General features: G+C 35.1%; 1 protein-coding gene across 2 annotated transcripts in view; it reads right to left on the reverse strand.

Moving 5' to 3' along the window:
• Window positions 1-221: 221 nt before the first annotated feature.
• Window positions 222-16479, reverse strand: part of LOC107750279 (caM kinase-like vesicle-associated protein) — a 29481-nt gene continuing 13223 nt past the window's right edge. The window contains exons 1-11 of one of the 2 annotated variants that reach the window (XM_016565594.1): window positions 7991-7996; window positions 4443-4550; window positions 4047-4178; window positions 3732-3806; window positions 3022-3160; window positions 2604-2724; window positions 2095-2170; window positions 1469-1605; window positions 1292-1370; window positions 1119-1206; window positions 222-722 (exon numbers count right to left, since the gene is read on the reverse strand). In XM_016565594.1, coding sequence (XP_016421080.1) covers window positions 480-722; window positions 1119-1206; window positions 1292-1370; window positions 1469-1605; window positions 2095-2170; window positions 2604-2724; window positions 3022-3160; window positions 3732-3806; window positions 4047-4178; window positions 4443-4537 — 1185 coding nt within the window. In that variant the 5' untranslated portion in view covers window positions 4538-4550; window positions 7991-7996 and the 3' untranslated portion in view covers window positions 222-479. Of the gene's footprint in view, window positions 723-1118; window positions 1207-1291; window positions 1371-1468; window positions 1606-2094; window positions 2171-2603; window positions 2725-3021; window positions 3161-3731; window positions 3807-4046; window positions 4179-4442; window positions 4551-7990; window positions 7997-16479 lie in introns of those variants that run through there. The other variant, XM_016565593.1, reaches the window with a different exon arrangement.

A 16479-nucleotide genomic window follows, 5' to 3' on the forward strand; every position in this document is an offset into this window, starting at 1 on the left:
ACCTGCAAATTTCAGGCATGTAATAAATAAAATTGAAAATAATTGAACCGCATAAACTTTTAATTACATTTTTGTAAAGTAAATCTAAGAACTAAATAAACTTCATGCAGGTACTGGATCTTATTTTGTATAATACCCTTAAAAAGATGGTAGCAAAGGTTTGAAGAGGAATTTTTGAATTGGTTTGAATTAACAATGGAAATTAAATCACAGATTATTATTTCAGAAGTAACAAACAATATTTCTTTGATAAAGCTATTTAAGAAAATACAGATAGACTACTATGGGACTGGGATTAAAATTTTAAAGTCTTCCTAGATTACAGCATTTTGCACAAATGAAAATGTAAAATGGTGATCAAGCTTTTAAGCACAATTGAACTTTAATTGAACAACTGAACTGAATTTATATGTAGTGTGTAGGTGCTGCTCTGTTTGCCACTATATTTGTCTGAATGTAATCAGCCATTCTAATTCTCCCTAGTCTCCACTACGCTGCTGGGATGTCAACATCTCTCCATTACACCGCATTGGAGCCGAAGACTCTTCTGTCTGGGCCTCGGGGTGATCCTGGCCAACCAGGGTGGTGCAGGCGGGCACTGGTGTGGCAGCCAGGGGAACAGGGGTACTGCCTGAGGCTCCCATTGCAGGACTAGAGGCTCCAGAGTCACTCTGATCTGGAGCCCTGAGTCTCTTCATCATGGTGGTAACTCGAACAGCTTTCTGGATAATAATAATAATATTAATAATGTTTTAATATAATATGTTTAACTAAAAATAATAATTTAAATGATTAACAAATTAATACATTTTAGTACATAAACTTATTGAAATAACAGTAATGTTGTGAAATAATATTACAATTCAAAATTCTATTTAAATATATTTTAAAATGTAATTTATTCCTATGATGTCAAAGCTGAATTTTCATTAGCCATTACTCCAGGCTTCAGTGTCAATTAATCCTTCAGAAATCATTCTAATATGCTGATTTGGTGCTCAAGTAATATTACTCATTATTATCAATATTGAGTATTTTTGTGGAAACCATGATACACTATTTTAGGATTCTTTGATCAACAGAAAGTTCAAAAGAACAGCATTTATTTGAAACCTTACCTTCCATTTGGCTTTAGCAAAGTTTTTCTCGATCTGAGCACAAACACCATCTTTGATGTTCTTGTCTGAGGCGGCATTTCCAGATATCCTAAAAAAATGTACAGCAGTTATTTTTTAATTAAACTGCAGATAAATTATAAAATGCAGATTCTGCACTGACAAAGGCTCCTTACCACTCATGATTGATAGCTTCCTGTGCGGTCAGTCTTTGGTCCTGGTCTACCTCCATTAAACATGTGACTAGGCTTTTTGCTGCAAAGCAGATATTTAAGGTTGAATTTATGTTTTGATCAGATCAGAATCCCACAGATCCACCCCACACCTACTGTGCAGTGATTTGTGTATTGTACCTGAATCTGAGATGTCATCCCAATAGGGTGAGTCAAACTCAAAGTCTCCAGACAGAATTTTCCGGAACAGGTTCTTATCATGATTGTCATAATCGTCATCTTCTGTCTCGTCATAAAAAGGTGGGTTTCCTGACAGTCTGTTGAAAATTATAAAGTGAAAGTGACGTGGCCAAGTATGGTAACCCATACTCAGAATTTGTGCTCTGCATTTCACCCATCCAAGTGCACACACACAGCAGTGAGTAGAACACACAAACACACTGTGAACACACATATGACCAGAGCCTTAAAATTTCCTAGGGCAAGGGTTTAATTAGGACAACAATACCATATGAACAACATTTGATTGTTGTGGAGAGATCAAGAAGGGAAACAGATACAGGAGATACTGTGAACTTACAGAGTGGCAATGATGAGCTACCATGCAATGTGACTACAGGAAATGGAATGTAAATGCTGATGAACTATGGATGACCTCATGGATGCGTCAGGCAAGTGACTCCAAAACAGACATCTATGGGGTCTACTAATAAACAAAGATCTGGTTCAAGAGCACAATGAAATGAATATGTTGGACCATCTTACACAATGAATGAAATGTATAAAAAAATGAAACATGAACTCACAGGATGTACATGATCACCCCGATGGCCCAGCAGTCCACCGGTCTGCCATATCTCTGTCTGCCAACCACCTCTGGAGCTATAAGAGAAAAAGAGAAAATGACAAATATATAATATAATATAGTGCAAAACACTATATTATATTATAGTGTTCTTGGACATGTCATTTTTGTATTCATGTTGGTTTAATACATTTTTGCAAAACATTGCAAGTGGTGTAACCATCAATTAAAAAGTTAAATATTTTCCTCAAACCATGAAAGCACTTTAGCACACACATATTAATCATTATTTAAAAAATATTTTACACATTTTTTATAGTAAAAATCACATTTGATGTGTACTGAATTCATTGGCTATATTCTACATTGTTATTTTTAAGTAACTTAAATAGATTAGTTTTACATCATTAACTTAAATATATTATAATCATATCAATATATTTATATGAATAATCATAATACATAACATAGGGTGCAGTTACTTCTGAAAGCTTTGACACTTTTTCTTACCAAGGTACTCTGGTGTGCCACATGGCTCTTTGATAAGACCATTTTCCAGTTTGGCCAGGTGAAAATCGCTGATTACAATTTTGGAGTTCTTCAGACGGTTGTAGTAGACCAGATTTTCCAGCTGACGGGGTGAGAAGATATAGTAGTGCAATCAATTTTAGAAAACCTAAAAAAACTTTTTTACAAAAAAAACACCTTGCACCTTGTCTTTATAAGAATCAGAAATGTTCAGGATTGTATTAAAAAACAAGAGATGCAAGACATGACAATTATAATATAATAATTTTCCTTATGGCATGAAATAACCCTTTAAGGTGTCTAATTAACCTCTGTCTCCTGAAACTTTGTAGTGTCTGAGACTGCATTCTGGTGCAATACCATGTGGTGACCATTAGATGGTAGTAAAGGCCCAGGTCACCTTTAGGTTTCTGTGAACAATGTGGAGAGAATGCAGGTAAGCCACAGCCTCAAGCACCTGCCGGATCACATTGCTGGTGTCCCGTTCTGAGTAGTAGCCCTGGTCTAAGATCCAGTCGAACACCTCCCTTCCTGTGGCTCTGAAGTAAAAAAAAAAAAAAACACAGTCAAACCAAATATTCACGTGAGTCAAATTTGTCCTTGTAGCATAATGATGATCATAGAAAGATGTCTTTTTAGTTTATAGAAAAAGTGATCAAGATACGAATTGAAGCAAATGCATATTTATGTAAAGAAATAATAAAAATTGTCAACATTTAAACCATCTGCAGCTTGAAAACCACAGTCCCCACTGATTTTTTATTTATGTTTTTATTTACTTAATCTGTTCACTGAACTTTTACAATATTAACAGGATAAAGATACAAGAGAATGAGTCGAGAATGAGTTGAGAAATTGTCCCAACTACACCCCAATCTCAAATAAATAAATCCACTTTAATATAGATAAAAAGTAGTATTTTCTATATTCCACATCCCTATCCATCTTGAGAAAAAAAGAAACAACCTGAGGGTGAGTAAATAATAACAGAATTTTCATTTTGGTTCAATTATGCTTTTAAAATCTGAACACAACAAAAACAAAAAGTATCCATTCACACTCTTGTACTTTCTTATTCACTCTCACACACAAAAACCTCAAAGAACTTACAGCTCCAGAAAGAGGAAGTACTCTTTTCTAGTTTCAAAGACATCTACCAGCTGGAGGATGTTATGATGCTTCACCCTGCGGGGAGAGACAGAGAGAAAGCAAGAGAGAAACTGTGACACTGTGAAAGGAAGCAGAGCAGAAAGTGAAATGAAATCATGACTATCTGCAAAAATAAAATAATTTGCATGGTAAAGAGTCGACCGCATTCTACTACTCGTGTTAAACAAATTTCAACACTGAGCAAATTTCAACATCTGCAAGCACCTTTCTTCACTAAAATGTGGATCATATAAATAACATGCATGTAAAACGTACATTTTCAGGATGAGTATCTCATTTTTGGCTGCTTTCCGTACTTTTCTTCCATCTTTCTTCAGGAACTTTTTACAGGTGTACATTTTCAGTGTGTTCTTATCCTTTGCCCTGAAGATTTCACAAAACTCCTCCCTGTTGATGAAGACAATAAAAACACATATACAGTGCTGTTGAGTCAACACTGAAAATCTGGGATTCAGAATCTAATTTAAACATAAAAGTTTTTTTTTTGGAAATGAGAAATTCATGAAAATTAAATAAAATAAATAAATAAATAAATAAAAACTATATTAAAATTAGAAAAGTGTTAAAAAGGAGCATTTTTCACAAACGGATATTTTGCACAGAAAGATTACAATAAACAAGAGGTAGACAAAACCATAGATTTGTACTCACGATTTCACTACCTGTCCCAGGTCATACTTATCAGTGACCTCTGAAGGACTGTTGTAGTCCTTCTTCTCTCCCAGAGTCAAACAGCCAAAAGGCATGGCTGCTCCTGCCCTGGAAAACAAACACAAAAAGTTATTTAATGGTCCTTCAAAAGTCATGTTACAGACATGCATGATTTGGACATCTCAAACCATGCCGTTTATTGAGGAGAGGGGTGCTATTACTTCTCTAAGCAACTGAGCTTATGATTTTCGCTTGGTTGCTGACAGATTTATATTAAAGGAGGGACCCAAGCTAGGGACCAGAATAAAATTTGTGCCGGTAATAAAAAAAAAACACCCAGAACACTCTAGCAACCACTCTAAACACCCTAGCACCGTATTGGTGAGTTTTGCATGGGCAAAAAACACTAATATTTTCTGATAACATTTTGAATTATAATTACTTAATAATAATATTTTTATAACAATATTACATAATGTTGTAATTATATAACAGCACTGAATGAATCTGTAATTTGGTACTTTTTACATTTTTAAATAGCCTACAATAAAGATGAACATTTTGTGGTATTTAAGTTTTTTTTTTAAAGAAATTAATACATTGATTAAGCAAGGATGCCTTAAACACTTTCATATTGTTACAAAAACATTATTTCAAATAAATGCTGTTCTTCTGAACTTTTTATTTATTAAATAAACCTGAAAAAATCCACCACGGTTTCCACGAAAATATTAAGCTGCATTTCTGAAGCATCATGTTACCCTTAAGACTGGAGTAATGGAAAATTCAGCTCTGCCTTCACAGGAATAAATTAGATTTTAAAATGTATTTAAATAGAAAAGTTATTTTAAAGTAAAATCATGTTTTACAATATAACTGTTTTTACTGTGTTTTTGATCAAATAAATACAGCCTTGGTGACCATAAGAGATTTCTGACCACAAACTTTATAACAGTATATAAAAATGCACAACAATACAAGCAAAAACCTGTCACAGCAATTATAAAGTATAGACACAAATCAACACTGCATGAGTCTAATCATCCTGTATCCCACATGTTCGACATTACCAAGCAAATTACCAGCCTCTCAAAGTACAATATCATTGATGACTAGAGAATTTTTGTCTTCTATCCACTCTTTAAGTGCACATTTAAATTGTGTATATTTTGAAAGGCCACTGATATGCGTGTTTATGATGGTGTGGATTTAATAAATTATGAAGAGAGTTTTTGCTGTGAAGCCTTGAGATGTCACTCCATATTCATTCACTGACAATTAAAAATGCACGCAGTTGTTTCTTTCTTTCTTCTATTGAGCTGCGAGTGAGCTCTGCGACCCTGCGCTTTTCTCTCTGTCCAAGTCAGAACTCAAAGAGGAGGAATAAATTCTCATTTATCTGAGAGCGAGAGAAAGTGAGCGAGAAAAAGGGGGAAAGAGAGATTTGGCAGACAGCACTCTCATAACCACACATGAGTAATGCCTACAATTTATTCCAAAAGTGACAATTTCCACTTGTGGCAGGAAGTAGCTCTGAAAAATTCAGATTCTTTGAACATCTCACCCTCATATCTTTCCAAACCTGCGGAACACACACACACACACACACACACACACACACATATATATATATATATTAGGGCTGTCATTAAAGGAAACCAGGCTGATAACATCAGAGATTGCAGAGAGAACAGAGACTCGCGTTGCGTTTTGTGTTTCGCATTAAAACACGAGCTCTGTCATATTCTGTGATCGTCTCTGAAGAGCTGTGTGAAGTACAGACTGAATGGATTGTCAACACATCCCACCGCTGTATGGCCAGATGAGACGCAAACTACGGATTCTCGACTGGATAACCAGTCTCGCTTGTAAAGTTTTGATGGATGAAGACTGCAATCAAGGTAAAGACGATTGCGGTGGCATGCAGGAGTCGTACACATCTAAATTTATCTTGAAAAAAGCTTGCAGAAAATATAGATTTTTGAGAATCATCCTTCAATCTTTTGGTTTACTTTGCTGGATATAGCAAATGATGACAAAATAAACATTTGGAACAAGATAAATGGTCTATGCTTAATTTCATGAAGTGTGCGATTAATCGCGATTAATCACAGAAAAAGGGTGTGATTAATCAGATAAAAAATTTTAACCGATTGACAGCCCTTATATATATATATATATATAAGATATAAGTAATCTTAACCCTTATGTTGTGTTCCAATCAGGATTTTCTTTTCCCCAACAATAATAGTTGATGTTTTTGCATTGGACTAAAACTTACTTTGCTCACACAGGGTAGAATAACTCACCTTTTTTTGTACTTTTTTGTCTTTTCCCCACCTGGTTATACTTGTGGTGTTCTATCAACTGGTTTTCTTTCAATCAGCACAGCTTTTGTGTTTCTTTATGGAAACCGATTGATTGTAGGCTCATTGATCTAAGCTTATGCACCTCAGTTTTTGAGTGATCACTGCCAAATTATCCACAAATAATGTTTTTTTTTTCTCACTCAAAAACTGAGGTGCATATGCAAGGTTCAATGAGGCCTATGATCAATCAGTTCCAAAAAGAAATACAAAATCTGTGCAAACAGAAAACTAGCTGACAAAAAAATTACTAATAATATAGCATAATAAGAAATTTACAAGCAATTTTTAAAAGGACGGTCATTTTTGACCTAGAACACCAAACTAGGTAAGGATTTTCAGCACAGTACAAGGGTTAAAATTTCTTCTTCTGTATTCCAAAAAAAAAAGTCATACAAGTTTGAAATGACATGAGGGTGAGTAAATTATGACAATTTTCATTTTTGGGTAAATAATGCTTGTAAGACAAAACGACGCTGTGACCCATTTTACTTCTGCAATATGATATATGTCTGAGTGAAACTTTCAACCAAGTTATATTTTTAAGGACAATTCGCAAAGATAACTTTTTTCTTTTTGATCTGGTACCAAGACAGTTGTTCTTTCAGTTGCAGTTGATTTTAGACTAAAAAATTATAACATTTGGCCATCACATTTCTTCAATTTTTTATATAAGCACTAGAAAGCTTGATAGCTTACCATTTTCTCTTTGTGTTAGTACTTACTTGCTTTAATGTGCACTTATTTTGGAGGTTTCCTAGGGCGGCATTCCTTTGGTAATAAACCCTAAAGTGTTTAACATTAAAATTAACTAGAGAACTAGTGAAACAACCAAAGAAGAACAAAGTGCACAAATCTAAATGCACTACACGCAGAGCCCAAAAGCCCCCAGACCTCTAAATCTCCCCGTCATGTGATACTCCATTAGTTTAATCTTTTCAGAAGAGCCTATAGACTCTCAAAACTGTTGCCAATTCCTCTAAAAATGTCACTTTACTGTTTTGAGAGCTGGGAGGACAGCCATTATCTATCTCAGTATAATGCACTGAAACAAACAACAAAAAGACCTCACACAAACAAGCAATTACACATCAGGCTGGCAGTACAATTGCACCGCTACTCGGATCTGACCCAATAATTTGCCAAACACCATGACAGTCCTCAATCACACTGAAGCTCCACCGGATAATGTGACAGGAATTTTGTCTCTAAACGCTTCGGGCTTTCAACATTAACAAAGAACCAAGACAAAAACCAGCACAACAGTTCACATGCACTGCACGCCTCTGAACTCTGCCGGGCTTGAACTTACTCTGAAACTCTTTGTTTGATGTTACAGTACAAAAAACATCCTATTTTCTATCCTCCACTCTCCCAGAATAGTCCAGAAAAGGCAAGAGAGCAGACTGAAGCATCATTACCACCCAGTGCCAGAGTATCGACCAAAAAAAGGCCATTCCTAATATCCACAGTAAAGGAGGCATTACATAAATTACAGGCTGAGCGAGAGGCTGTTTGCTTTGCCCGTCACAGGAGCACCAAGGTCTCTAATTAATCTCCCCTTGGCCTCTATGATTGCAGGAGACATTGGCTTTGCAAGGCCAATACATGCATGGTAATGAGGGGAGAGAAGCACTTTAAAGACAGTTGGGTGAACAGGAGAAGAGATGTTTAAAAAACTAAATTGGGAATGATGCGTTTAGTGTGCATGCTAACATTTTGCATAAGTGGTTTTGATTAACTGTGTTGACTAGCTTTATTTGCCTGTGGCATGTTTTAATTTTTATTTATTTCACTTTGTTAGTATGCATTTTCTGTAACCAGGTATATACCATTCTGATTCTGATTTTATATCCATGTTTCATCTAAAAATAACTATAGACCTTAGGGTAGTGACATATTTAATTTTTGACATGAATATAAACGAGTCTGTGGAGGATGGATTTACAATGCGTTTAATGGATTATAGCTACTGTTGTTTATCAACATACCGATTATTCAGCTGACAAAATATTTTTCTGGAAAAAAAACAACTTTCAGTAGGCATAAACTCTATAAAACAGTTTTGAAAGTTGTGAGTTGGTGAAGATTACATTATCTAGGACCTAGGGCTGCACGATTATGACAAAAATCATAATTGTCGATTATTCCCTTGAAATTGTAATTGCAATGATTAATTACGATTATCACAATTTACATTGAATGATGTTTATACCATTGTTTGATGTAACTGCATGCCGTATTTTTATATGAAAATAAACAAGCTGAAAACACTCTAACTGAAAAAACTTTTCTATAGTATTAAGCCTCAAATGTCAAATATACATCTGTTTGGTTTCTTCTTTAAATTATAAAAAAGTAAAAATATGAATGGTAATTATAATGTTATACTAAAATAGGACTTTTATACAGTTTGTGCCATTGTAAAGACTGCAAGTTTGTCCCTCACAGCCTCGTTTTCATCGGTGTGTTTCATCGTAAACACTACTTCATATTATACAGAGTTAAAGGTGCACTCAACAATATTTGAAAAACGCTTTTGACCACAGTGTCGGGCTAAGTTCTAAAACACACTTGCTGCCAATAAGCAGAAAGGGCCATGTCTAGTAATGATAGGGAGAAGAGAGCGCTCGGTGAGTGCACAGGACGGACATTAAAAAGAAGGGTTACGATCAGGCAAGAGGTAGGACCCGTGTAAATATTGGAGCAGCTTTCCAACGGTGGAGAAAACTCAAGGAGCGGGAAGGCCTGGAATCGGACTCCGAGTTTGATTTGTTTCTTCTTGATAGGTGAGTTATGTTGATTTTTCTTTGTTTCACACAACTAATCTGTGTTGGCTTTTGCTTGAATATGTTGCGGCCGGCAGGCATAGCAGATTCCGCCATCGTCGCTGCCAGGGTTGTGTACATACGTGTGGGGCGGAGTCATCAAAATAGGAGAGAGGTCCTGTTGGGGTATGGTGTATGTTTTGGTGCTTTCAAATATCAACATCGTTTGGCAAAATTCGCTTAGTGCACCTTTAAGAAGAAAGTAAAATGCCATTGAAACTTTTTTCAAGACAGTTCCTTTCAGAGATGCATATACACCCCGCATCACTAAATCAATATTTCGAATCTTCTTCCAATATTTCACATGGCCTATAGTGAATAGTGAGCTTTGCACTGTCTGGTACAGTATTTTCTCATCTTCAGCATGCTCTGGCCTCTGCTAATGCCCTGTTTACAGACTTTTGTAATATTTCCACACAAATTACATTTTGGGAAATGATTGCAATGCATTTTGTGTGCAAGTTAGGAACAGAGATTAGCCAAAATAAAACAAAAAAGCTGTTTGCCAATCAGGTTTTTGAGCAAAAACCAGTTGGTTCTGATTGATGGCCAGTGCATCTCTAAAATTCAATATGGCATCTAACCTGACTAAGGTCTATTCAACTAAAAAATATGTTCGATCAAAAGCTCAATTACATTCATGCAGGACATTTTTGTCAGTGTGTCAACTCAACACATTGCAAAAAAGCACAGAAAGGAGTATTTATTTTATCAGAGGATGTTCTTTCATAACTCATAATTTCATTTAAATATCAACTTCTTCTAAACCAGGGGTGCCCAAACTTGGTCCTGGAGGGCCGGTGTCCTGAAGAGTTTAGCTCCAACCCCAATTAAACACACCTGAACAAGCTAATCAAGCTCTTACTAAGCATACTAGAAACTTGAAGGCAGGTGTGTTGAGGCAAGTTGGAGCTAAACTCTGCAGGACACCGGCCCTCCAGGACCGAGTTTGGGCACCCCTGATCTAAACTGTCTTGGCAAAACAAAAAGAGATACAAATGAGACAACTGCTAAAGAATGGTAAGTGTATAAAGCTATACAATTAATTTGGAAAGCGTAACTAAGATAATCTTGGAACAATTTATTAAAAAATCTTTGAGTTCACTGAAATCTCTGGCTTTTTCAATTTCAAGTCTCCATTTGCTCTCCATTTTTAAACTCACTGTCGTGTAGGAAAAACAACTGAGATATTAAGAGATTTCATTTGTGATGTTTCTTTATTTTCCCAGGAAGGATCTTATCACATCTGAGGTACATGCAAAAATGCAATCATTACACGTAATAAAACAGAATGGAGTCCATTAGGTAACACAATAAACATATGAAAGAATAATTCGGACCATACTGTCTCAGTGGCAGCTGCACTTTTTCTTTGGCAGCAGAAGTCAGGAAAAGGCCAGATGCGAGGACACCAAGGAAATCTTTTCCCATTTTTAAGCACATTTCTGTTGAGCAAATTTGTAAGTGAAAAACTTTTATTAGCTGTTTTAAGCATTTAGACGCACATCTAAATCTTCTGAGTATTAGGGGGTCATCTCTGTCTCTTATATTTGGGCTTTAGAAAGCAACAGACAAAATATAACCCCTTTACCTTGTTTCTGATAAATTATGCAATCCAGCTTCAGTATTTGTGTGCATGCATCTGTCTCTTCGCCGTGGAAGCTGTCTGTGCTCTGCAACGCTGAACATTCAGTTTGAAGCCTTGGGCATTGTTTGGCTCTCTCTCTCTACAGAGCTGGCAGCTGTGTCTATATTTGCTGTCACTCAGCCTTTTCTATAAGGCATTCTGCAAAGCCATATAGTGTTCCTAACTAAAGCAGCCTACTGTGCTTAACATCAAATAAGATTTTGGAAGTGCTACAGGACCATCACTGTTCAAACAAATAATGATTTTTTGATTCAATCGTGTGATGTCATGAGTTTACCTGGACAGTTTAACTGTATTATTGTTTTACCATTAAGTTGGAAGCACTCATCAGAAAGATAAAACACAGATTGCATCTGCTCGGAACAGCAATGATATTAAATAGAGATCAAATGGAGACTTTTGTCTCAGCGACTCTATTTCTCTTGAGAAAAAGACCAACATTGTCTCAAACTGTGCTCAGATTTGCCAAGACATCAAAGTTAGAATTTCTACAATTACCTATCTAGCATTATCAAAACAAATATAACTAAGAACTCAATTAAGTCTCTTAAACTATAAAAATGCAACATTTCAGCAATAAAAAATGTCCTCTGACCAGTTTAAAAAAAAATACAAAATAAAAAACATTAGTAAACATACACAAAATGACAAAGAAAAGCAAAAGAAATTTAAAAACAGGCAGATTTGCCTGTGGAAAGAAATTGTGATATATGTCAATGTCTTACAACAACCTTGTTACAGTTTGCCCTGAAATTCCATTATGTATCGGTCTATGTTCAATTAGCAAAGTTCCATTTGAGCATTTACTACACTAAATTGACCATCAAGCCTCCATCAGGCATTACAAGTGTGTTTTATTCTCCTCTTAGCTAAAAAACATTCTCTCTTGCAGCAATCAAACAAATGAAGAAACATAACATCAATTAGCTGTGAGTCAACAAACAGAGACAGACATTATTTATGAAAACATTCATATATGAATTTATTTTTAGAAATGGGTACTTAGTAATCTAATTGATGGTGCATCATGTTGTTGTCTCTCATTTGGCACATCAGGTACAATACACTGTGTTGTAAATGTACTCTGGCCATGAATGCTGAGGCTTGATTACCAGTAGGAAAACAAGGGAATTGTCCCCAAGCATACGACAAAAGATGATTATGCATAATCATGGACATTATAAACACTTTTTTTTACATAGGTCTCTGAAATACCTGATTCTGATTGGACAATCATGGCATTCAGCACTCAGATATTTTGGCACCATCTCGCATCTCATTTATCGATTGTAGTGAGAATGACCACTGAGGACTTCTTCTGAGGAGTTTTTCTTGTTGCTAGGCTGATTGTATTTTACACTGTAATTGCCTTTTTGTCTTAGTGAAGTTTTAATATAATACAGTGGGTACGGAAAGTATTCAGACCCCCTTAAATTTTTCACTCTTTGTTATATTGCAGCCATTTGCTAAAATCATTTAAGTTAATTTTTTTTCCTCATTAATGTACACACAGCACCCCATATTGACAGAAAAACACAGAATTGTTGACATTTTTGCAAATTTATTAAAAAAGAAAAACTGAAAAATGCTCAGTATTTAGTAGAAGCACCCATTTGATCTAATACAGCCATGAGTCTTTTTAGGGGTGCTGTGTGTACATTAATGAGGAAAAAAAATTAACTTAAATGATTTTAGCAAATGGCTGCAATATAACAAAGAGTGAAAAATTTAAGGGGGTCTGAATACTTTCCGTACCCACTGTATATTATACAGTTAAATTATATATACAAAATTTAATTCAAGTCAGTATTACATGTCCAGATATTTATTTATTTAGCGAGTAATAAGTGGGATGACTTACAGTCAGCCCTACATGCGCCACAGACCTTCCCACACTCTTGCCATATAACACAAAACTGCTGACTAAATATGTATTAAACTTTTAATCAAGGGCAACTTTGTCATGTTTATAGCCTGAGACATCCAGATGCCTCAAAAAAGATAAAACTGCAACCTAAATGCAGCTTCTGAGTCTAAAAGAAAATGATTGATTACACCCATTTAAATGGCCTAGAAAACTAGTTCCTAAACACGGAAACCAACAGTCTGGGACTTTTTTTTATTTTTTTTCAAGTAGTTTTAGAAATGTGTTAACTTCAGTTTTTTAAATGTGGATGAAGCATTTAATATTAAAAAGCCATTTAATGTTAAAACTTAACAGAGAGTCAAATGTAGGCGTATTAATGCTATTGTTGTGCTTTCCAGAGTCCAATTGTTAAAACTGACCCATCTTCAGGGCTTAGAAGAAGAAGACCTGAGACTTTAAGCTTACAATCTTTATGAGATATTACACTAAATTGTGGTCATACATTAGATAAATACCCCACTGATTTACATAAATCAGGAAGAGGAATGAAATTTGCATAAATCCTATATGACCCCCGGCTAATCTACATTAAGTAAACAGAACTCATTTACAGTGAGCTCACAACTCATTTACTTGTTTATCATTTCCAACACAGCAAAAACACTTTTATCTAGTGTTATTTACCACATTATCCACAATATTCTTCACAATGATATTGTGACATGAAATATAGTCGGATTCATGATGTGCAGTCAAAGTAATGCAAGCTATTCATAATATGACTCAAATGAGGAAAAATGCACCATGGTTTTGCATTGAATATGAAATATTCTTTTAAGATTTTTTAAATAAGAATGTCACTCTTTTTTGTTCATTTCTGAGAGCTTGTCAAAATGATTTTTAAAATAGTAATACATTAAAAATTTTAACTGTTTGAAAAAAAAGAGGAAAAATAGCCCCTCTTTAAAAACACAAAGCAAGGTTTTAGTTAAAGGGGTCATATGACGTTGCTAAAAAAGAACATTATTTTGTGTATTTGGTGTAATGAAATGTGTTTATGCGGTTTAAGGTTCAAAAAACACATTATTTTCTACATACTGTACATTATTGTTTCTCCTCTATGCCCCGCAAAGGCCAAACAAAGTGAGAAGGGTCTGGCTGCAAACTTGCATTTGCACTCTCAGACTTGCATTCTCAGACTTGCACTCTCAGACACTTGCGCTTCCGCCATTATATTAATAAACTGTATATTTAATTTGATATTTTAATAGCGTCTTAATACATTAAGCCATATTAAGTGTTTGTGGTTTTCTACGGGAGGAAAACGCTTAACGAGAGACTTTGCGCATGCGAAAAATAGAACAAAATAAAAAATAAAGACTACAAGTGACGTCACTAGCGGAAGCGCAAGTGTCTGAGAGTGCAAAGTCTGAGAATGCAAGTCTGAGAGTGCAAGTGCAAGTCTGCAGCCAGATAAATCGCATCATATGACCCCTTTAATGTCTTTGAACTGTCACTCTTCCACAATTAACCATCAGTCCAGTGAGATGGAAAATTGACTTCCAAGAAAATGAGTTATTGCACTTAATTCATTTTCATTTATTACTTTTTCTATGAAGACTTTTAATTCTCAAAGTGAACCTGCTAAAAATGCAGCTTTATCTCTGCCTTGACACATCTGTGTATCTGAGCAAATTTTTTATTTCTGATCCAAAGCAAACATTTATGATCACAATATCAACAAAGTATGCATGATAATTTGCTTGCTAATTTACAGTAGGAAAATCAAGAAATAAATAAATAAAATAACAGTTACTTTTTTCATATATTATAATTATATAATTAACTTTTAAACCATAAACCCAGATACAGCAGAAATTGACAGCTGGTGACAATGGACAGCAGCTTTTAGATTTCAATAAAAAATCTCCTCCCATGTTTCAAGGAAGAAAAAGTATCAAGCAACCTGAAAGTGAGTAAATTATGCTTAAAGCAAATATTCTGAGGAAGATGTGACTCAACTGAACTGATCAAATTTAGAAACATGAATCCATTTTCTGGCAAGTATATTGATAACATAACCTAAAGTAATTATCAAACAAAATAACATTCTTCATGGAAGATACTTTTAAAATCAAAGGGACACAAGGTCCTCTGCACAGAATTTCTCATAATCTGTCAAAAACATGTCACGTTCGACTAGGGATGGGTATCGTTAAGGTTTTAACGGTATTACTACTCTTACCAATACTGCTTATCGATTCGGTACTTTAACGGTATTCTTATCGGTACTTTTTGTTTTATATATATTGTAACGGGAAGTCAGACTCGATACACAGGTGAGTTAGAATCAAACAGACAGGTTTATTGTTGGGGATGGAGATGATCAAAGACTTTGTGAGTATTGAACGGACTTGAAGAGGATACTGACAGTTATATTGTTGATTACCAGGTCGGAGAGGATGGGGGTGTTTCCAGGAGCCGGTGTGCGCACACACACACACACACACACACAGTATATATATATATATGACAAATTAAGAGCTGAATTAACATTGATTTATATTCTGAAATGTAAAATAAATATTTAATGAAATGAATATAAAACATAAATTTGTAAATGCACCAGTGTGCAGGCATTTTTAGTGTTTTATACATACATAAAGATACAGTAAGAACATGAACAGAAAAAAACAAAGTAAAACAAACTGACAAATACAATAAAACAAATATACAAATGAAATGAAATAAACAGTGCTGTCATTTTTCCATGAAGTTCTACTAACATTACTGTTCAGGTAAGTAATAGCCTACAAAAGAAATCTAAAAGTAATCAAATGTAAATGAACACTGCATAGTTTTCAGTGTATGTATTGATAGATTAATGATTATTAAAGCTATAACGTTATTCAGATTAAGAGCAGATTTGCATTTTGATGGCCCAAGCGCCAGTCTGTCACTTTAAAACAATATATTGACACACATCGGATTTTCTCCCAACTGTTCTCCTCCACTTAAGACATAAACTGTGTTTAAGTAAATACTCTCCAAGCTGGCCATTTTGACATTTTTGTGTGTATTTGATCGTTTGGACATGAGCCCGAAGCTCAAAGTGTACGGTATCTGACCGTCAGTTTTGGAGCGCGTCGCGCGCACACATTTCAGCCTGAGGAACAGCGTCTCTTGTGCGGATTGTGCTTTCAACATTTTATTATCAAACATGTCCCGCAATTTAGAATGGATTATATGTATGAGGTTCCATTTGTGTCAAAAATGAGTCGACTGCTTTGTGCTTTGTACTATACATTTGTCTTTGTCTACAGTCATT

This window comes from Sinocyclocheilus rhinocerous, unplaced genomic scaffold (assembly GCF_001515625.1).
Source record: "Sinocyclocheilus rhinocerous isolate Xijiao unplaced genomic scaffold, SAMN03320098_v1.1 scaffold963, whole genome shotgun sequence".
NCBI lineage: Eukaryota > Metazoa > Chordata > Actinopteri > Cypriniformes > Cyprinidae > Sinocyclocheilus > Sinocyclocheilus rhinocerous.